This window comes from Octopus sinensis, linkage group LG1 (genome assembly GCF_006345805.1).
Source record: "Octopus sinensis linkage group LG1, ASM634580v1, whole genome shotgun sequence".
Taxonomy (NCBI): domain Eukaryota; kingdom Metazoa; phylum Mollusca; class Cephalopoda; order Octopoda; family Octopodidae; genus Octopus; species Octopus sinensis.
Genome location: NC_042997.1, coordinates 168298377 through 168317488, shown reverse-complemented (window position 1 = coordinate 168317488; position 19112 = coordinate 168298377). Strand labels below are relative to the sequence as shown.

General features: G+C 35.8%; 1 protein-coding gene and 1 long non-coding RNA gene across 4 annotated transcripts in view; one reads left to right on the top strand and one right to left on the bottom strand.

Annotated features, from left to right (window-relative positions):
• Positions 1–5381: 5381 nt before the first annotated feature.
• Positions 5382–18823, top strand: LOC118765157. Its single transcript, XR_005001024.1, has 3 exons — positions 5382–5394; positions 6441–6450; positions 18710–18823. It is a non-coding gene; the product is annotated as an uncharacterized LOC118765157 (long non-coding RNA).
• Positions 16075–19112, bottom strand: part of LOC115209791 (N-acetyltransferase 9-like protein) — a 57492-nt gene continuing 54454 nt past the window's right edge. For 2 of the 3 annotated variants that reach the window (XM_029778349.2, XM_029778341.2), the window contains one exon: positions 16425–16562. In XM_029778349.2, coding sequence (XP_029634209.2) covers positions 16443–16562 — 120 coding nt within the window. In that variant the 3' untranslated portion in view covers positions 16425–16442. Of the gene's footprint in view, positions 16563–19112 lie in introns of all 3 variants that reach the window. The other variant, XM_029778331.2, reaches the window with a different exon arrangement.

Genomic DNA, 19112 nt, shown 5'->3' with positions numbered 1-19112 from the left:
GGGACATAAAAGGTACCATTCGAGTGTGATCGTTACCAGTGTCGCCTTACTGGCACTTGTGCCCCATGCTAGTAGGGTGCTAAGAGCACCATCCAAGCGTGATCGTTGCCAGAGCGTCTAACTGGCTTTCATGCCAGTGGCATGTAAAAGGCACCATTCGAGCGTGATCGTTACCCGTGTCACCTTATTGACACTTGTGCCAGTGGCATGCGTAAAAACATTCATGCGAGGTCATTGCTAGTACCACCTGACTGGCCCTGTGCCAGTGGCATGTAAAAGCACCCACTACACTCTTGGAGTGGTTGGCGTTAGGAAGAGCATCCAGCTGTAGAAACTCTGCCAGATCAAGATTGGAACCTAGTGCAGCCATCTGGTTCACCAGCCCTCAGTCAAATCGTCCAACCCATGCTAGCATGGAAAGCGGACATTAAACAAGGGTGATGATGATGATGATGATGATGATGCATATTGTAAGTAACAACTTTGGTTTCAGTGTCTTGTTACATACATGTATTAAAGTTACCATTTAGAAATTTTGGCCAATAAGAAGTTAATAGTTTGTTGAGCCACCTTTTGGCTATTTAAAGAAAAATCAAATTCTTTGCAGACTATTCATTAGCTGTCTTAGTAGAGACAGGTAGCTATCTTATTTCATTCTCCCTTGATTTTTTTTCTAGCTTTGGTCTAGTATCAACAGAGTAATTTCCACCAGTTTAAATGCATGTGTGTTTAGCTGATTTCACTTTTATTTTGTTACTAATGACCATTTATCTGCTTGCACACATTTGACTCTACAAATTATTATTGTTGTCATAAACATTTTCCTATACGCATTAAACAAAATTTTGATATTTTTACCTTTTTCTAAGTTTACCTGGATTTACCTGTAATTAAAGTCACTTTGAGATAAAAGTTATGCAATAGAATTGATTAAGAACCCTTTCTTTAATTATGTTCCAAATATCACATTAATATGTTGATAAGTAAAAAAGTTACAGTTATTTAATGAAACTAGTCTAAATTCATGATTATTTTAGAATTTAATTGAAACTCATGAGGGGTGTATTTTGGTCAGAAATATAGTAACGAAAGGGTTAACCAATTGACTTTGTAAAGCAAAAAAAAATATAAATGTACATTTTACAACATGATATCTTTTCATTAATATAACATAGCCAAACATATTATCTGTCATTGATATAGTCTATGAACGTTCTGTCCTATTTCAAACCTGTATTTACAAATCACATGATTTATTGAATGACACAAAGAGTGTTAAACAGAGGTTATTAAACAGAAAATGTTAAACAGCAGGGGTGGGCAATTGTTTTGGCTCAGGGGTCACTTTGAGAGGGTCGGGGTTAGCAGAGGGCTGCACCTTCTATAACTGATCATATTCATTAGTTAACATTACATTTCATTTAATGAGAAGTGTAAATTACATAATAATAATAATGATAATGATAATGATAATAATAATAATAATAATAATAACAATAAATGAAACTAAAACAATAGTGGCACACAGAAAAGGCTTCATTAAATTCATTTATGTGCAAATTACACATCAGCCAGCATAAGTAATTTAATGAGACAAATGTAACCTGTCATACTTATTCACAAATCTTTTGAAATCAGTTGTGAGGTTGCTTGTTGAGATACTCATCACTGCCTGCATGTTTATGTCACTCACAGAGGATCTATTTTTTACTCTTGTTGATTTGCATGCAAGAAAATCTTTGCTCACAAACATATGTGGATCCAAAAATAGAAAACATTTTCCCAGCAAATTTCTTCAAACATGGAAATTTGTTAGTAGATAGAGATTTGTAAAATTCTGTCAATGTCACAGAGTTAAACATTACTTTCAGCATGTGATCTAACTGCATGTCTGTTAGTTCAAACTGCACCTCCTCATGTGCTGTATCAATATCAGCAGTGAAAGGATAAGATAACAAATTTAAATCAGGCTCAATTTTCTTAAAACCCTGAAACCTTCTTTTGATCTCATCCTCCAAACTCAGAAAATGATCCCTAATCTTGGAAGAAACACTTCTTTGTTTTCTTAATAAAAGGAAATGATAAAACTTGCCCTCACCAGCTTGCTTTGCAAATAAATCTACTTTTGTTTTGAATGATCTCACATGCCTAAACATTTCATGTACAAACAACCCCTTTCCCTGCAATGTCACATTCCATTCATTCAATTTCTCAAACATATCAGCTGCAAACATTATCTCACATCTCCACTCCTCACATCCCATTTTGGTTACAAAATCACATGAAGGCCCCTTCATGTCCAGAAAGAGGAAGATTTCATTCTGTTATTCAGAAACCTGTTTTACCATTTTGCCCAGGCTCAACCACCAAACACTGTTGTGGTAAATCACATCTCCATGTTCTGCTTCCTTATCCACTAGCAGAGATTTAAATTGTTGATGGTAGAGTGCTCTTGCTCTGATTGTGTTCACCATGCTCACAACAGGATCCACCACATGCTTTAGATTCAATATGGTTTTGCAGAAGCTTTCCTGATGCAAAATAAATTGAAAAGACAAGATATCATTGTCTGGATGTTCTGATTTTAACTTGTTCTCTAAAAGTTTAATCATACCTACATTTTTTCCAGTAAATGCTCTGGCCCCATCTGTTATAATGCTTGCCATTGTATTCCATAATAAGGCACTCTTCTCCACACAATCCACAACACATTTAAACAGTGGTTGTATTTTTCATTGATTCCAAACTAAGTAGTTCCTCTGTGATGATGAAATTTTCATCAATTCCTCAAAGATAAGTAACATTGCTCTCATCCAGTGCCAAAGAAAACCAAATAAAATTTTTACTCCCAGTGTTCAGCTGTTCTGTTAGTTCGTCACTAATTAAGTCTATGTGTTGCACCATAGTCCTTGATAATGAAAAGGTTTCAAATTTGCTTCTTGTGTCAGGGCACAGGACACTTGCACAACCAAGCACTGCTTAACAAATTCACCATCAGAAAATGGCTTGTTTTTAGCAAGGTAGTATGCAACCATGTAGCTTGCCTCTGTAGTACTATCCTGACATGTCAATTGCTTCGTAAATATGGTCTGTTGCTTCTTCAGCTTCAGAACACACTCAGCAGCTTTTTTTCCTGCATTTTTTCTTGGACATTTGACTACCAAACTCACCATGTTTTGTTTGGTGGTGTCATTTCAAATTGTATTCCTTGAATATGGCAACTGTCTCATGACACAGTAAACACTCTGCCTTATTCCCTGAATTATTGAACAAATATTTGTGTTTCCAGTCTTCATTGAATGCGCAGCATTCTTTTTCGATTTTGTGCTTTTTAAGAGGGCCCATGTTTTCTCGGATCAGAACATTACAGATCTTATTGATGCAAAGAGAAAACTGATCAATTTATGAAAATTTTAGACTTGGAAAATTTTTCTTGCTGAATGCTTCTGTGGGCCACTGAAAACTCTGTGGTGGGCCACATGCAGCCCACAGGCCATAAATTACACACCCCTGCTGTACAACATATATTTTGTTAATGCGGTTAAACGCAGGCGTTATTCAAATTCTTTTACTTCCAACATATATTTCGAAGACAACATTGGTATTATTCCAAAGAAATAAATGGTGTAAAACAATGTAATCTTCTCATCGGGAAAAGAAAGAAAGAAACCAAACTCATCAATAAGACATTTTAACAGAATGTGATGGATGTGTATAATTATGAACAGAATGCTATTAAGTTTTATTAAAAAACCGTTAGAGAATTTATAACGTCAAAGGCAGCCTATAGAAAGGGGAGGGGTAAAGGAAAGAAATAAGCAGAAAACTAATAAAGGAGAAATATAGAGTGATATTTGAATTAAATCGAAAAGATATATCTAGTGGAAGTGAAATGTAAGAAGAAAATCAATGTTCAAATTATATATAATGGTAGATATCACTTATATGAACTGTGGGATGAAGTTAAAATAATAGACAGAGAACACCACTGGAAAATACAGAAACTAAAAGAAGCAGCACATATGCTAGGACACAACAATCTCCTAAGCAGGTTGAGTGCAGATATGAATGGCATATGGAAACTGGTATTAAAGAGGATAGGAAAAATATTAGATTTATTAGCCCTAAAAATTCACTCCATAATTGCCCATGGGTATATGGCATAGTGGTTAAGAGCATAGGCTACTAACCACAAGAGTCCGTGTTTGATTCCAGGCAGTGACCTGAACGATGATGACGATGATGATGACGACGACGATGAAAAATACCTTAGGAATGAGAACCCATAGTATTCCCCTGTAGCCTACCACATCTCTGTAGAGGAGTTTCAGCAGATCATGTAGGAGTAGTGACAGCAGCAGTTTGTGAATTGCGGACTGCCCTTGTTCCGCAGTCTCAGAGGCACTTGCATTGCCAGTGGCAGCAGCATTCTGTGAATTACAGACTGCCCATTGTTCAGCAGTCTCGGTGGCTTTTGCATTGACAGTGGCAACAGCAGTTTGTGAAGTGCATCCAGCTGTAAAAATCCTACCAAAACAGTTACAGAAGTTTGGTGCAGGCTTCTGCCTGGCTGACTTTTGTCAAACCATCCCACCCATGCCAGCATGAAAGGCAGATGTTAAATGATGATGATATATATATATATAACTCAACCAATCTTTGCACAAGTCAAAAGGGATAAAGATTCCTCTGGTAAGCATCCGTTAATGTTATATCACCTGAAGAAATGAATACATGAAGATGATCAATGCAATACCTATGGATACTACGGACTACACTGTAATCATCCCAAAGATAGGGACTGTGATCTTCAGAGGCATGTGATTTGTGGAAACATGCATAGTGATGCATTAAATGTTTATAAATTCCATCCAAGGATTATTGTTATTATTATATATATATATCCTATTATAAATTTGAGTGATGTTTCTCTGTTAAGTTTTTGTTTGTTAACTCCTCCTAGACCGTTGGTGCAAGGACAATGAAATTCAAACCAGTAACTCCCCTAATCCCAGGGAATGTCCTAAAGGGGTATATTTTTTTAAGGGTTACCCCCCACCCCACCCGACACACACACACACACCATTTTTACTGCATTTTAAACTAAATACATGGCATTGGTGACCAAATCGGAGCAATGACAATGAATTTCATACCATGAACTCCCAGAGAGTATCGTAAGGAGCTTAAATGGGGCCCTACTCCCCCCACCGACCATTTTTACTGCATTTACCTCATTCCTACATTTATTGATTAAACTATGATCAGCATCAGTGCTTAGCACATTTGCAGAAATAAACTTGGGCATTCTAAATACCTTCAAGTACATTCAAATTGAGATAAAGAGTTACAACAGATACATTTCAGGTATAGTAGTGTGGCTATATATATTTTGTAGTTAGTGGCCAAAGGTCTCAAACATGCTCTCTGTAGAGGCTACTTTGAATGCTGCCTGAAGGGCGGCTTCAAGGCTAGTTATATATATAATAATATAAATATATGCATATATACATACATATATGTACATACTCACATATATATGTATATATACACGCATTTCTCTGTTTCTTTTCGTTGTTTGAAAAAAGTTTGTTTCTATGTTTTTGTTTTTATGTTTTCGTTTCTCATTGTGTTCAACGTTTTTTTTTATGTCCTGTACCCATATATGCATGTATATATACATATATATGTAGGTATGTACATATATGTATGTATATATGCATATATTTATATATTATTTATATTATTATATGATCAAACACCACACATCCTTTTGCAAGTAAGTTTTTTCGTAGTTATATACATACATACATACATACATATATATATGTGTATGTATGTATGTATGTATGTATGTATATTATATACATACATACATATATATATATCATATACATATATGTGTGTGTGTATGTGTGTGTATGTGTGAGTGTTTGACAGGCTTCCACACAATTTCCATCGACCAAATTTACTCACAAGGCATTTGTCAGTCCAGAACTATAGCAGAAGACACTTGCTCAAGGTGCCACATTGCTGTGGGACTGAACTTGAAAAGTGTTGGTTACACTATTTAAATATGATGGTATGATCATAACAGGAATGTCTTCAATAACAGACCTGCAATGTTATAACAACAACATTGACTAATTATTTCAGAGCTGTACTTATTTAGCAACTTGCTATGAAACTGTGCTGAAACTGGAACAATTGCATCATTGAAGAGTCATATTAGATTGTAGAGATTATACGACCGTATGTAAGGAGTTGGTGACAAATGTCTCCTTTTGTATGCTGCACGGTCGTCCCTAACAAAATAAGAAGCCAAATACATGATATAAAATACAGTACCAAATTGTATAATGAAGGACGACAAGCCATTCTACTGTTTGAGAGAGAAGAAGACTTTATTTACACAGTGTACAAAGTGAAAGTGTTGTGAGTGCTAGTGTAGTGTTGTCTCAGCATATCGAGTAAAAATGGAATTAGTTTACCAGTTCATGCGTGAGATACACGATAGCAAGTTCTATAACAAGATGTTGGCTGTCAGTTGGCAGAGGCTGGTTACTACACGTGTAGAAGTTGTGGCCTCAATGCTTTGCACAAGTCTCTTGATACAGATAGTTCTTTCAGGTAGACTGTTTTCCTTGGTGAAATATTCACACAAACTGCATGGAGTTAAACCTGGTCGAGGTTGATGTGTACATGCTGTTGACGGTGGAATGGTGACGATGGTGGAGACGACGTAAAGTTGAAGTACGACGATGGTGATGACGGTGGAGGAGATGGAGATCATCCTGCATAGCGGGTGTACAATAGCGTCTTCATAGCTGGGGCAGTAGCATGGTTGGCTGGCTGGTTGTCTGTCACTGGAACTGGAACACAGCTGAGTAGCTCTGTGGTCAGTGACTAGACCTTAAAAGGTCTGAAGCCAAAAGACGGAGAATAGTGAAAACTGGCCTATTTAAAGGGTTAAAATGGCTCAAAAAAGGGCATCTGAAACACAGTGTCACGAGACCTTATCTAAAGGCCATGATTGGTTGGCTTACACACTGGCACGAAATAAGTAGAGAGACAGACCGCACTAGATGCCTACCGATCAGAGCAGTGGACACAACAGGGTCAAACTAGCCAAAGCTGGTTGTAATCTCAAACGAGATTATTATTGTGTCTCGCAAACAGTAAGGATATCAGATACGCTACAAGATATTTAAGATAATACATAGATTGTTATGTTTCATTGCATTTATGTTTGAAGTGTCAAAAAGTTTTGTTGCATTTCTGAGATCTGGTAAACTATAAGAGGATTGTGCCAGTGATCAGCTTCACCAAAAATGTTTTGAGACTTTACAATAGGCTGCATTATTATGAGATAAATGAAGAGCAAATATTACTTGAAATTTAATTTAGCATCTTCAGTTTCTGCATCACTTCTCTGAAGCCATTTGAACATATAGAGAGTGTAGTAAATAAAATTCACTTCCTCTCAACATAATATCAGAAGAATTATAAATAAAATGTTATACATACATACATACATACATACATACATATATATCCATGCACACTCACCTCAACATCCTCTTGACATATTCTAGGTGGTTCTCCAAAATAACGCAGTTCCATTTGCTTCTTTCCTTGGTCATTTCCTCTGTTAGTCTATAATGCTGTTAGGCCAGTCCAAATAACCTAATTCCTGAATGTTCCCCTTTCCCCCAACTGATACTATTTCAAGCCATGTCCTTACTTAATGTTCTCATTTCATGATGTTATTAACAACCAACTTCCTTCTTTATATACCAGAATTTCCCAGCAACAGATCATTCATTTTATTCATGTCTGCAAAAATTTTCTACTATTGCTCTCTATTAGCAGAATCGTTAGAGCATTGGAAAAAATACTTAGTAGCATTTCTTCCAGCTCTTTACATTCTGAGTTCAAATTCCACTGATGTCAGCTTTGCCTCTCAGCCTTTCAGGAGTAATAAAATAATCATCAGTTGAGCATTGGGATTGATGTAATCAATTAACCCACACCCTATAAAACTGCTGGTCTTGTACCATAATTTGACATTATTATAGAGCAGTACAATTTTAAGATATGCTTTAACTGTGGAAGGAACCTGTGGAAGCAGTAGACCAGGAAGACATGGGACATGGTGGTGAAACATGATCTTTGAATGTTGGATCTCACAGAGATGATAACAAATGATCATGACCATTGGCAATTTGCTGTGCTTGAGAACACCCATCAAGTCAAGTGAAATCATAGTCATGGCCTGTGCCAGTGACATGTAAACAGCACCCACTACATTCTTGGAGTAGTTGGTGTTAGGAAAGGCATCCAGCCCTAAAACCAAGCCAAATCAGACTGGAACCTGGTACAGCTCTTTGGCTTATCAGTTCCAGTCAAACAGTCTAACCCATGCCAACATGATAAACAGACACTAAATGATAATGATGATGATGATTTCACTGCTGTTTTTGCTCCAGATATTTCAATCAAAGTGGTATGCCAAGTTCAAAAATGGAAATTTTGACCTCAAACATGCACCTCATTCTGGCCGTCCAGTTGAGTTTGACAAACACAGACACACAAACACACACACAAATATATATATATATATATATATACAACGGGCTTCTTTCAGTTTCCGTCTACCAAATCCACTCACAAGGCTTTGGTCAGCCTGAGGCAATAGTAGAAGACACTTGCCCAAGGTGCCACGCAGTGGGAATGAACCCAGAACCATATGGTTGGTAAGCAAGCTACTTACCACACAGCCACTCCTGCACCTAGTTTATTTATGTTGTCTTGAATTAATCATGCCAATATCTTGTAGCTAAGAGATTTTCATGTCTTAGAATGACATTGTAGGCAATATCATTAAAATGTCATTTTAAGGCATCGACCACTGAGCAGTTATTTATGGTCCCCATAAGGTCTAAGGGCCCAACTCTGATTTATGTGTGTTGTGGTTTGCCCTTGTGGCAAAATTTGAAACCATTATTATTATTATTATTATTATCATTATGATGGTGGTGGTGGTGGTGGTGATTTTCCTACTGTCCTAGCTGAACAGGTTGTTCAATCTTTTTTATATACAATACACATTTCAATCAACATTAAATGCTCACACTTAAATCATTTTATTCCTGAATATTACCTGTTGAAATAGGGGTGCATCATATATACCCATGCATCTTATACGCCATCAAATACAGTATATTTCAAGTCACCCCATGACATGGTGAAAGAAAGAGTAATTACTCTATCGTATAGAAATAATTAATTGGAACTCTAATATCATAGAATTTCTTATTTTTCTCATGGTTCTATAAAAAAAAATCCATGCTAGCTATTACACTCACAATATTAATTCAGTATTGAACTTCATAGCATTAATATGCATGGTTATAGCAACCAGTCAGCAATTATCTGAAGCAGCTGTAAAGATAAGACTTAATTATATCATACAAATTTGTCCCACCCATGGAAGGCAGACATTAAAAGATGATAATGATGATGATGAAATTGGATATGAAGCTTTTCATATAAATACATTTCTTACACCTGTTATTATTTGTCTGTCTTTTCTGCTTCTATACCCACTTAATGAAGATCTTTCTTATAGCTTTTTCTCATGCATAAAGTTGATTTCTGATTGATTGATTGATTGATGATTTATCTACATTTTTGATATTCTTTAGCTGTGTCAGAGGCTTTCTTTTTTAGATTTATAAAGACAAATTTATCATATTTTAGAGATGTACATGGGAGACAAGTGATTTGATCTGAGACCATGTGTTAAAAGTAAAACAATTGCAGTGTGGAAGATATGCATTAGCCATTTATAAACACGAAAACTGTTAACTCTGCTTAAAAATAATAAATGTGCAAGTGAAGTTAACAGTCTTTGCATGGTTTTGCATGTCTGTTGTCTTCCATGCTGCAATAGATGTTCTATAGTTATGTTACAGTAGCAAGTTTATTAAAAGAAACTACTGAAAGAAATTACTGAAAAAAATATGGTGAAGTGAGTAATATAAAAAATTTTTAATAATCAAATGATGATGACTCATTTTTTCTAGGTAATTCTAACTGGCGTGTTTCTTATAATGATTATACAACCAGGGTTATTTTGAAGGAATAAATTATATAATTGGTATTTATTTCAAGGCGTTCATTATATAATCACATGCTGTAAGCACTGAACTATTGGATCATCTACTTAATGTCAACTTATATCATTAGATGCATTTAAAGCTTAAGTATCCCCACTATACATTCACAAATTTTTAAAGTTAACATTTGAATTTGAATAAAGATAATAACAAAAACAACAACAACAATAATAATAAAGAAAAATTCTGCTCCATAAAGATAAGAGCATAATTAATTGATATTAACATTGGTTAGAATCATAAAGACAAGAATGCTTGGCATTCAGTTTGAAATGTCAATATTGGTAGGTGATAAGTACATTTTACAATCTTAAGTCACCAATCTTTGGTGCTGTTGGGTATTTTTTCACAATAGTTTTTGTGGGTAGCTATGTTTTCATGAATGGTCACAAATGTAGTATTTTTACCAATAGAAGTTAACTATTCAACTATGAAATGAAGGTTGCACTTGTTCTCAGCCAAGCAGACAACAGCAAGCAAACATGCATCAGACCCAACAGAGTGGCACAATAGTTGTTTAGCTTCCTTGTGGGGAGGGATTAGTTGATCGCATTCACCCCAGTATTTAATTGGAACTTTATTTTAACAGCCTTGAAAGGGTAAAAGATAAAGTTGACCCAGCAGGATTTGGACTCAAAAAGTAAAAAAATTAGAACAAATAACACAAGGCATTTTATCTGATGCTTCAATAATTCAGTCAGTTCACCACACTTAATAGTTGCTTCTAACATAGGCACAAGGCCTAAAAGGTAGAAAGGAAGTTAGTAGGCAATCTTTCAGTATTACTAGACAAAATCATTTACCTTGTTTTTCAGCCTAGCCTCTATATCTATGTCACAAAGAGATGTTATGTGAGTGAATGTCAACTACTAATACTCTTTTCTACTCTAGGCACAAGACCAGAAATTAGATCAATCCCAGTATGCAACTGGTTGATCCTGGAAGGATGAAAGACAAAGTTGGCCTCGGTGGAATTTGAACTCAGAACATAAAGACAGACAAAATACCACTAAGCATTTCACCTGGTGTGCTAACGTTTCTGCCAGCTGTCTGCCTTGTCGTCTACTAATATTGAAAGATCACTGATTAGTCAATTAAATTAATCACTGATTGAGGATCACTGATTAGTCAATGAGTCAATTAAATCCCAGTGCTTGATAAGTACTTTATTTTATTGGCCCCAAAGGAGTAAAAGGCAAAGTTAACTTCTGCAGGAAATGAACTCAAAAGATAATGAGCTGACTAAATATTGCAAATATTGGGGTCAATTCACCCATTCCTCTCTCTCTCTCTCTGTCTCTTTCAGAATTGCCTGCACTGTGTTATGAGAAGGATATGAGAGACTGCTCATAATATCCTTTCCTCCAAGACAAACACTTCCACTACATTGCAGTTGAAGAATTCAGAACTAAGGTAAGACGAGTATCGTACATGATAATGATGAATTATAAATAACTGAGTCAGAGCTAAAGTAATCAGTTATGTTCATAGAATTCAGTCAGAAAATCTTAATATCTGAGATAGTGGGGAATCTTCACGGTTCAGTGATGAAGATCAAGTTGTTCAGTCAATTGAATTACTTGCTCCTGACATTAACATGTAAGAAGTTGAGCATCCCACAGGCATGTGCACCCTTGATGTAATTCTCAGGCAGAATCAGTGTGGTACAATGTGTGTTAAAGGCTGATCTTTTTGAATTGCAGGTACAATTCACCCTATGGGATTCTTTACAGTTTCTGTCTGTCAAATTCCACTCACAATGTTTGAATCAACCCATTGCTATGGAATTTGACATTCACCCAAGATGCCAGACAGTGGGACTGAAACTGCTTGTTAAGTAAACTTCTTAGCAATTCAGCTATACTGCACCAACACTGAGATAGTAGTACAAATGTTAATGCAGTTTATTGTTAAAATACTTAAATAGGCGCAGGAGTGGCTGTGTGGTAAGTAGCTTGCTTGCTAACCACATGGTTCTGGGTTCAGTCCCACTGCGTGACACCTTGGGCAAGTGTCTTCTACTATAACCTCGGGCCGACCAAAGTCTTGTGAGTGGATTTGGTAGACGGAAACTGAAAGAAGCCCGTCATATATATGTGTGTGTGTGTGTGTGTGTTCGTGTGTCTGTTTGTCCCCCCAACATCGCTTGACAACCGATGCTGGTGTGTTTGCATCCCCGTAACTTAGCAGTTCGGCAAAAGAGACTGATAGAATAAGTACTAGGCTTACAAAGAATAAGTCCTGGGGTCGATTTGCTCGACTAAAGGCAGTGTTCCAGCATGGCCACAGTCAAATGACTGAAACAAGTAAAATAGTAAAAGAGTAAAGAGTAAAAGAACTATTTCACTTATCCCATTACTTGAATAGCAATATAACAACATATAGATTTGCGCATTTGATTTTTAAACATTATTTTCATATACCGCATTTCTGGAGATTGGGGAGTGGTAGATACAGATGCCAAAATAAATGCTTTGCAGTATTTAGTCTTGCCTCTTTGATCCCTCTGACATTGATAAAATAAACAACAAGTAAAGGTTGGAATCATTTTAATCAACTATACAGCTTCTCTACAAATTTGTGGACTTTAGCCAAATTGAGAGAAATCAATATCCAACTTTGGCTGTAGTGGTTGCATATAAAATCCAGACTGTTATAAAAAAAAAAAGGAAATAAAAACAAAATTGCTGGATGAGATATTTAACATCCGCATATCTTTAACACTAATTAACTAACTATTTAGTTCATATTCATTCTTTTAATTATTTAGTTGACAGATGCTATAACTAAAAAATCAGTCATAAGTCACTCTAGTTTGATATTATGCATAAGCACTGTTAGGTTCAACAGTATCAGAATTTACAAGTAAAAGTTACATGTGATGGTCTAGCATTCTTGCAAAGGAGAGATTTGTTTTGCATCTGCTTTAATACTAACAAAAATACCATATTGCAAATCTCTTCTATAAATAAATTACTTGTTACAAAATTATCTAAAAGACCAATATAAATTCACTCATCGCTGCCACCACCATCACCAAAACCGTCATCGCCGCTGCCATCGTCGTCAATTTAATGTAACGGTTTGTACCCAACATCTGCACAGTATAGCTTATCTTCTTCAAAAGTCATCATTTCCAGTTTTAAGAATTCTTGAAACTCAAATTCTATTACAAGATGCCCAAAACAGGACACATAGATACAGGTACCAAGTGCTTCCCTGCTTTGTTTTGTTTTCTGAACCCATCTTCCTGACATCCATCCTTCCATCACACTTTTAACTAGAGTACTACCTCAGCTTCTCTATTTATAATAGTTGTATGAGAGCAGAGGTGCACAAATTTCACCCGCATACTTTTGTGCTGGTAGTTTCCTCTTCTTTGAAGTCACTTTTCCATGAATGAATGATTGTATAATTGTATTAGTTTATTAGTAATATTATGTCACTAAAAGGGAGTCACTAGATTCACATGTGTTACATTCCTAGCAAAGTCATCTTTTAATTCATTGTCCAAATATTTGTTAACTGTAAAGGGATCATAAGACAAAGGTAAAGATGAGATAGTTGCCTACTTACTTGCAACAATTTCATCATATTCTAAATTTTATCAAATAACTTTTTTTAACCTATGATGTCAAACGACAATTAATGGAAGGCCTAAAGTGTAGCTTAAGCAGATCCTTATACACAGTATTCAGCAATGCAACAGTGATAATCATCATCATCATCATCATCATCGTTTAGCGTCCGTTTTCCATGCTAGCATGGGTTGGACGGTTCTACTGGGGTCTGTGAAGCCAGAAGGCTTCATCAGGCCCAGTCAAATCTGGCAGTGTTTCTACGGCTGGATGCCCTTCCTAACGCCAACCACTCCGTGAGTGTAGTGGGTGCTTTTTACGTGCCACCAATAAAAAGAATAGATAATCACCATTATTTTTAATTCCCAGTTTAAACGTATTGGATGGGAGCTTGAGGCTGATCTTTTTCATTTCCTTGAAGAAATTCATTCTCTTGAAATTGGTTTCCATCATTGAATACTGATGTATATACTGAGGTGTATGTTAAATTTATCACTGATCTCATTGCTGATTTCTACCTACTTACAGCATTTCAGCACATGGCTTGCATGACATTTGAAAGCCATTCATCTCCACCTAGTTTTTTTAGCAACTACCAGAAACCTTAATGCGGTACCCTTCAAAGGCCTTCTTCATGTCACTGAAGAAGAGCTTTGGCTCATAGTTTCTACGGTGGTCTCACCAAAAAGAAGGCATCAGTGGTACACCCTCCAGACACAAACTTGAACTGACAGCTCATCTAAGCTCTTCCTAATTAGTTGTGTTCTAACGTTTTTGTTACTTTCATAACATGGGCCTTCAATTTGATACTTCTGTTGTTGCTTCTTTCCAAAGCATCTCCTTTACTTTTATCACAATTGATGATAATACTGCTACATCAACCATTGGGAATAACATCTCCTAGTACCAGCTAATTAACCATGTGGATGACTAACATATGTCCTACTTCACTAAATATTTTCATAAGCTAAGTGGCTTTCTTTGATGGTTCAGCTGCTTTCCTTGTGTTTATATCCTTAAGCCTTTTGTTACTATATTTCTGTTGAAGTCACTGTCTTTGTTTCAATTAATTTTGAAAATTTTGAAAGATTTAATCAAGTAATTGAGGTGGTGTTCAGAACAAAAATTATCATGAAATTTTGATGGAAGATTTTCATTTAGATCACTTTAAACAAAAAATTTGTGTCATAAGACCAAGGACTGTCTCAGATTGGTTGGTATCAAAAAGATTAATTGCATCTTTGACCATATAGCTGTCAACATCAGTAGCTGTTTCCCTATTGGATCTACTTGGCATAGATCCTCTCCATAGATTCTCCTGGATCTTTTCCTTTTGAACGGTACACAATTTCTAGTTAACTAAACACTTTAAAACTTTGTATACTGGTAGAATGTGTCAAAATAAAACATTTTTTCTCTTGGCTTTCTTGATAAAATTGTAATTCGTTTGTTTAACATGGTTTAATTTTTCGAATTTTAACCAATGAATCGCCTCTAATTGAGCTAAAATCATTTGCTGCATCTAAAACTGAGATAACATCCTGTCACTAACCCTAAACCTCCCCCTAACCCTAAATTTTTTTTTCTTAATTGTTAAATTAATTTAATTGTTACGTGTGTAAAAAAAATGAAAGCAATGGAAAATAATTTAAACAATTAACAAACAAAATAATTCTATAATTTTATACACACACTTTCCGTAACACATGCTTTCTGTATACATATGGAAAGCGTGTGCATAAAATTATAGAATTATTTTGTTTGTTAATTGTTTAAATTATTTTCCATTGCTTTCGTTTTTTTTACACACGTAACAATTAAATTAATTTAACAATTAAGAAAAAAAAAATTAGGGTTAGGGTTAGGGGGAGGTTTAAGGTTAGTGACAGGATGTCTCAGTTTTAGATGCAGCAAATGATTTTAGCTCAATGGAGGTAATCGATTGGTTAAAATTGCCGAAATGCTAGAAATTTTAGACAAAATATCTTACAAACTATAGAATTTTCTCAATAAAACCAAGAGAAAATGATGTTTTATAAACACATTCTACCAGTATACGAAGTTTAAAACTTTTTAGTGACCTAGAAATTATGTTACAAAGTGCCGTTCAAAAGGAAAAGATCCATTCTCCTCGTTCAGCAATGCCATCCATTCCTTTTCCTTCTTGGTGCCCATGAAAGTAAGTGTGATACTATTGTTTTGTACACACTTTTCTCCAAAGATGTCTTTATTTCCAGAGAACAGTGCTGTGGGAAAATATATGCTGCATCAACAGATGATAAATGAAAAGAAATAACTACACTGCAACAGTTCAATGCAATATTACATTTTCTCTTTTTATGTTTTATTTATTTCTGTATTTATTTTCTTTCGAAAAGTAATAGTAAAATGTTATGAGTGGAATGGAAAATATACCAGAAATTTCATTAGCAAAACTTTATCTTCATATAAAAGTCATTGGAGATATTGTGAGACTCAACTCACACACAATAGTAACAATTATAGATAAATTGATTTTTTACATAGGTACAAGGCCTCAGACATATAAAGATAGAGAAACAAGAATATGTGATGTTTATGCCTTTCTCAAAAGCATTTTTGATATAAATGAAGTGAAATGGCTTCAACTAGCATCTGAAGTTTTTTTTTGTCAGGAAAGTTTTCTCTCTGACAGTCACAATATTTATGATGAGAGATTAATTCTCATTCCAAATGATTGGGATTCTTGCCTCAAATACTGAAGGACATCATCTGTTACAGGTAAAGCGAGAGTTATTTCTTGAAACACACTGCTGCGAGATTCCTGGAAAGTAAAATAATAAAAAAAATTGTGAGACAGAGAAAAAACATTGCACTTTTGATTCACATTATAATATTTTTATCATTTTGTTGTTTTAACTTAAAAACAACTTACACTCATTAAAATTCTCCTTCTACTGTCCTACAGTCAAACTTTAAATTCCTCTCTTTTACCATTACTACTGGCTTAACAATGTGCCAACAATATAACAACTCATTTAAACTTATTTAAAACACTATACCAATTCTATTGGCCTAGTGCTGTACAACTTTGGAAATCTATCCTCATTCCAAATAAAATACAAATTTTAAAAACCTCAAACTGAAAATTAGCCAAGACATCTAGTTAACCTAATTTCCTAGACTAAAAGAGCCTAAAAACATATATATTGGTTGGGTTTCTATCCTAGTTAGTTGTTACACAAACTAAAAAGGCCTGAATGTGGCCAATGCCAGTACTCACTGACTGGCTCCAATGGTGCTGGTGGCATGTAAAAAGCACCATCCAAACATGGCTGATGCTAGTACCCTCTGACTGGCCCCTATGCTGGTGGTACATAAAAAGCACTATCCGAACATGATCAATGCCAGGCCCACCTGACTGGCTCTTGTGCCGGAGGCATGTGAAAAGCACCCACTATACTCTCAGAGTGGTTGGCGTTAGGAAGGGCATCCAGCTGTAGAAACATTGCCAGATTAGATTAGAGCCTGGTGCTCTCCAGACCTCAGTCAAACTGTCCAACCCATGCCAGCATGGAAAATGGACGTTAAACGATGATGATGATGATGATATATATATATCATCATTGTCGTTGTCATCATCATCATCTTCATTCAGCACCTGCTTTCCAAGCTGGCATGGGTTAGATGATTTGACTGAAACTAGTAAGCCAGAGAGCTGTACCAGGCTCCAGTCTAATTTGGCATGGTTTCTACAGCTGGATGCCCTTCCTAATGCCAACCACTCCAAGAGTGTATCTTTCATTTTCCATCTATCAAATCCACTGACAAGGTTTAGGTCAACCCAACTTCTATAATAGAAAACACAGGTGCTGTACAGTAGAACTGAATCCAAAACCACATGGTCGGGAAGCAAGATTTTTTAACCACACAGCCATACCTGCACCTAATTAAGTTATATATTATATATTAATATATGAAATAAAAAGTGATTACTATGTTGAGAGCAGGAGTAATCTTTTGATAGCAGTGTTTATTTTAAGTCATTCAAGCAGAGGACTCAGAGTGTATCACTGTTATGCTTCAAAATTCTACCACCATATCATATTGTATTGAATTTATAAATAACCAGTTATTGTTTAGAAATCTGAAGTGACAGTGACAGACTTATGCAATGTAAAGTGGAAAATAATATACATATACTCATATGTACATACACATTTAGTGTTTGTAATCATCATTATCATTTTAATGGCCACACTTTCATGCTTGCATGACTCAGATGAAACACACTGAAACAATTTTTCCATGGTTGAGAAGCTCTTCCTGTCACCTTCCCACACCTGTTTCTAAGCAAGGTAACACTTACCCTAGTTCTTTGTACAATGAACAACTCAATAGCCAATTAGTTTCCATAGAAGTTTGCAAATGTATGGTACCACTTTTATGAACAATGATTTCGCTTACAATCAACACACAAATGTCAAATTAGGGAAAACACATACACACACACACAAACACAAACACGAACACACACACACACACACATACACGAACACACACACACAAACATAAACACACACACATATTGTTTAAAATTTTGGCACAAGGCCAGCGATTGCAGGTGAGGGGATAAGTCATTTACATCAACCCCAGTACTCAACTGGTATTTATTTTATCAACCCCAAGAGGATGAAAGGTAAAGTCAACCTTGGTGGAATTTGAACTCTGAACACAAACATGGATGGAATACTGCTAAGCATTTTGCCTGGCCTGCTAACAATCTTGCCAGCTTGCTGCCTTCACAAGTACACACACATATTAAGGCTGTAATTAGGTGGTATCTAAATATTTTATAAACAATCTGTGTGTTTTATGTGTGTGTGTGTGCACATATATACATACATATATATATATAATGTGCCCTAACTACATTCTTGGTGGTAAAGTAGTAAGAAACTCTAGGGCAAGCTAAACAGCAGAAGGTCTTCAGAGACCCCATGCAAATGTTTTGCCCCTTAATCTCTTACATTGTAAGGGGGCCCAGCCACATCCAGGCCATGACTTCTGTATACCCCTCTGTTTCTATACACATATATATTTTTTTCCTGACTTATAGCCTTAGACAACTTACACACACAAATAAATAAATAGATAAATAAATCCGTCCATCCGTCTGTCCGTCTATCCATCCATTCATGTGAGTGTTACTAGCTTCTTACAGTTTGCATCTACCAAATTCAGTCACAAGGTGTTGGTTGGCCAGGAGCTACAGAAGACACTTGGCCAAGGTAATTGCACAGTGGGACTGAATCTGAAAGCATGTTGCGAAGTGTACTTTGTAACCACACAGTCATTTCTGCACCTACAGAGA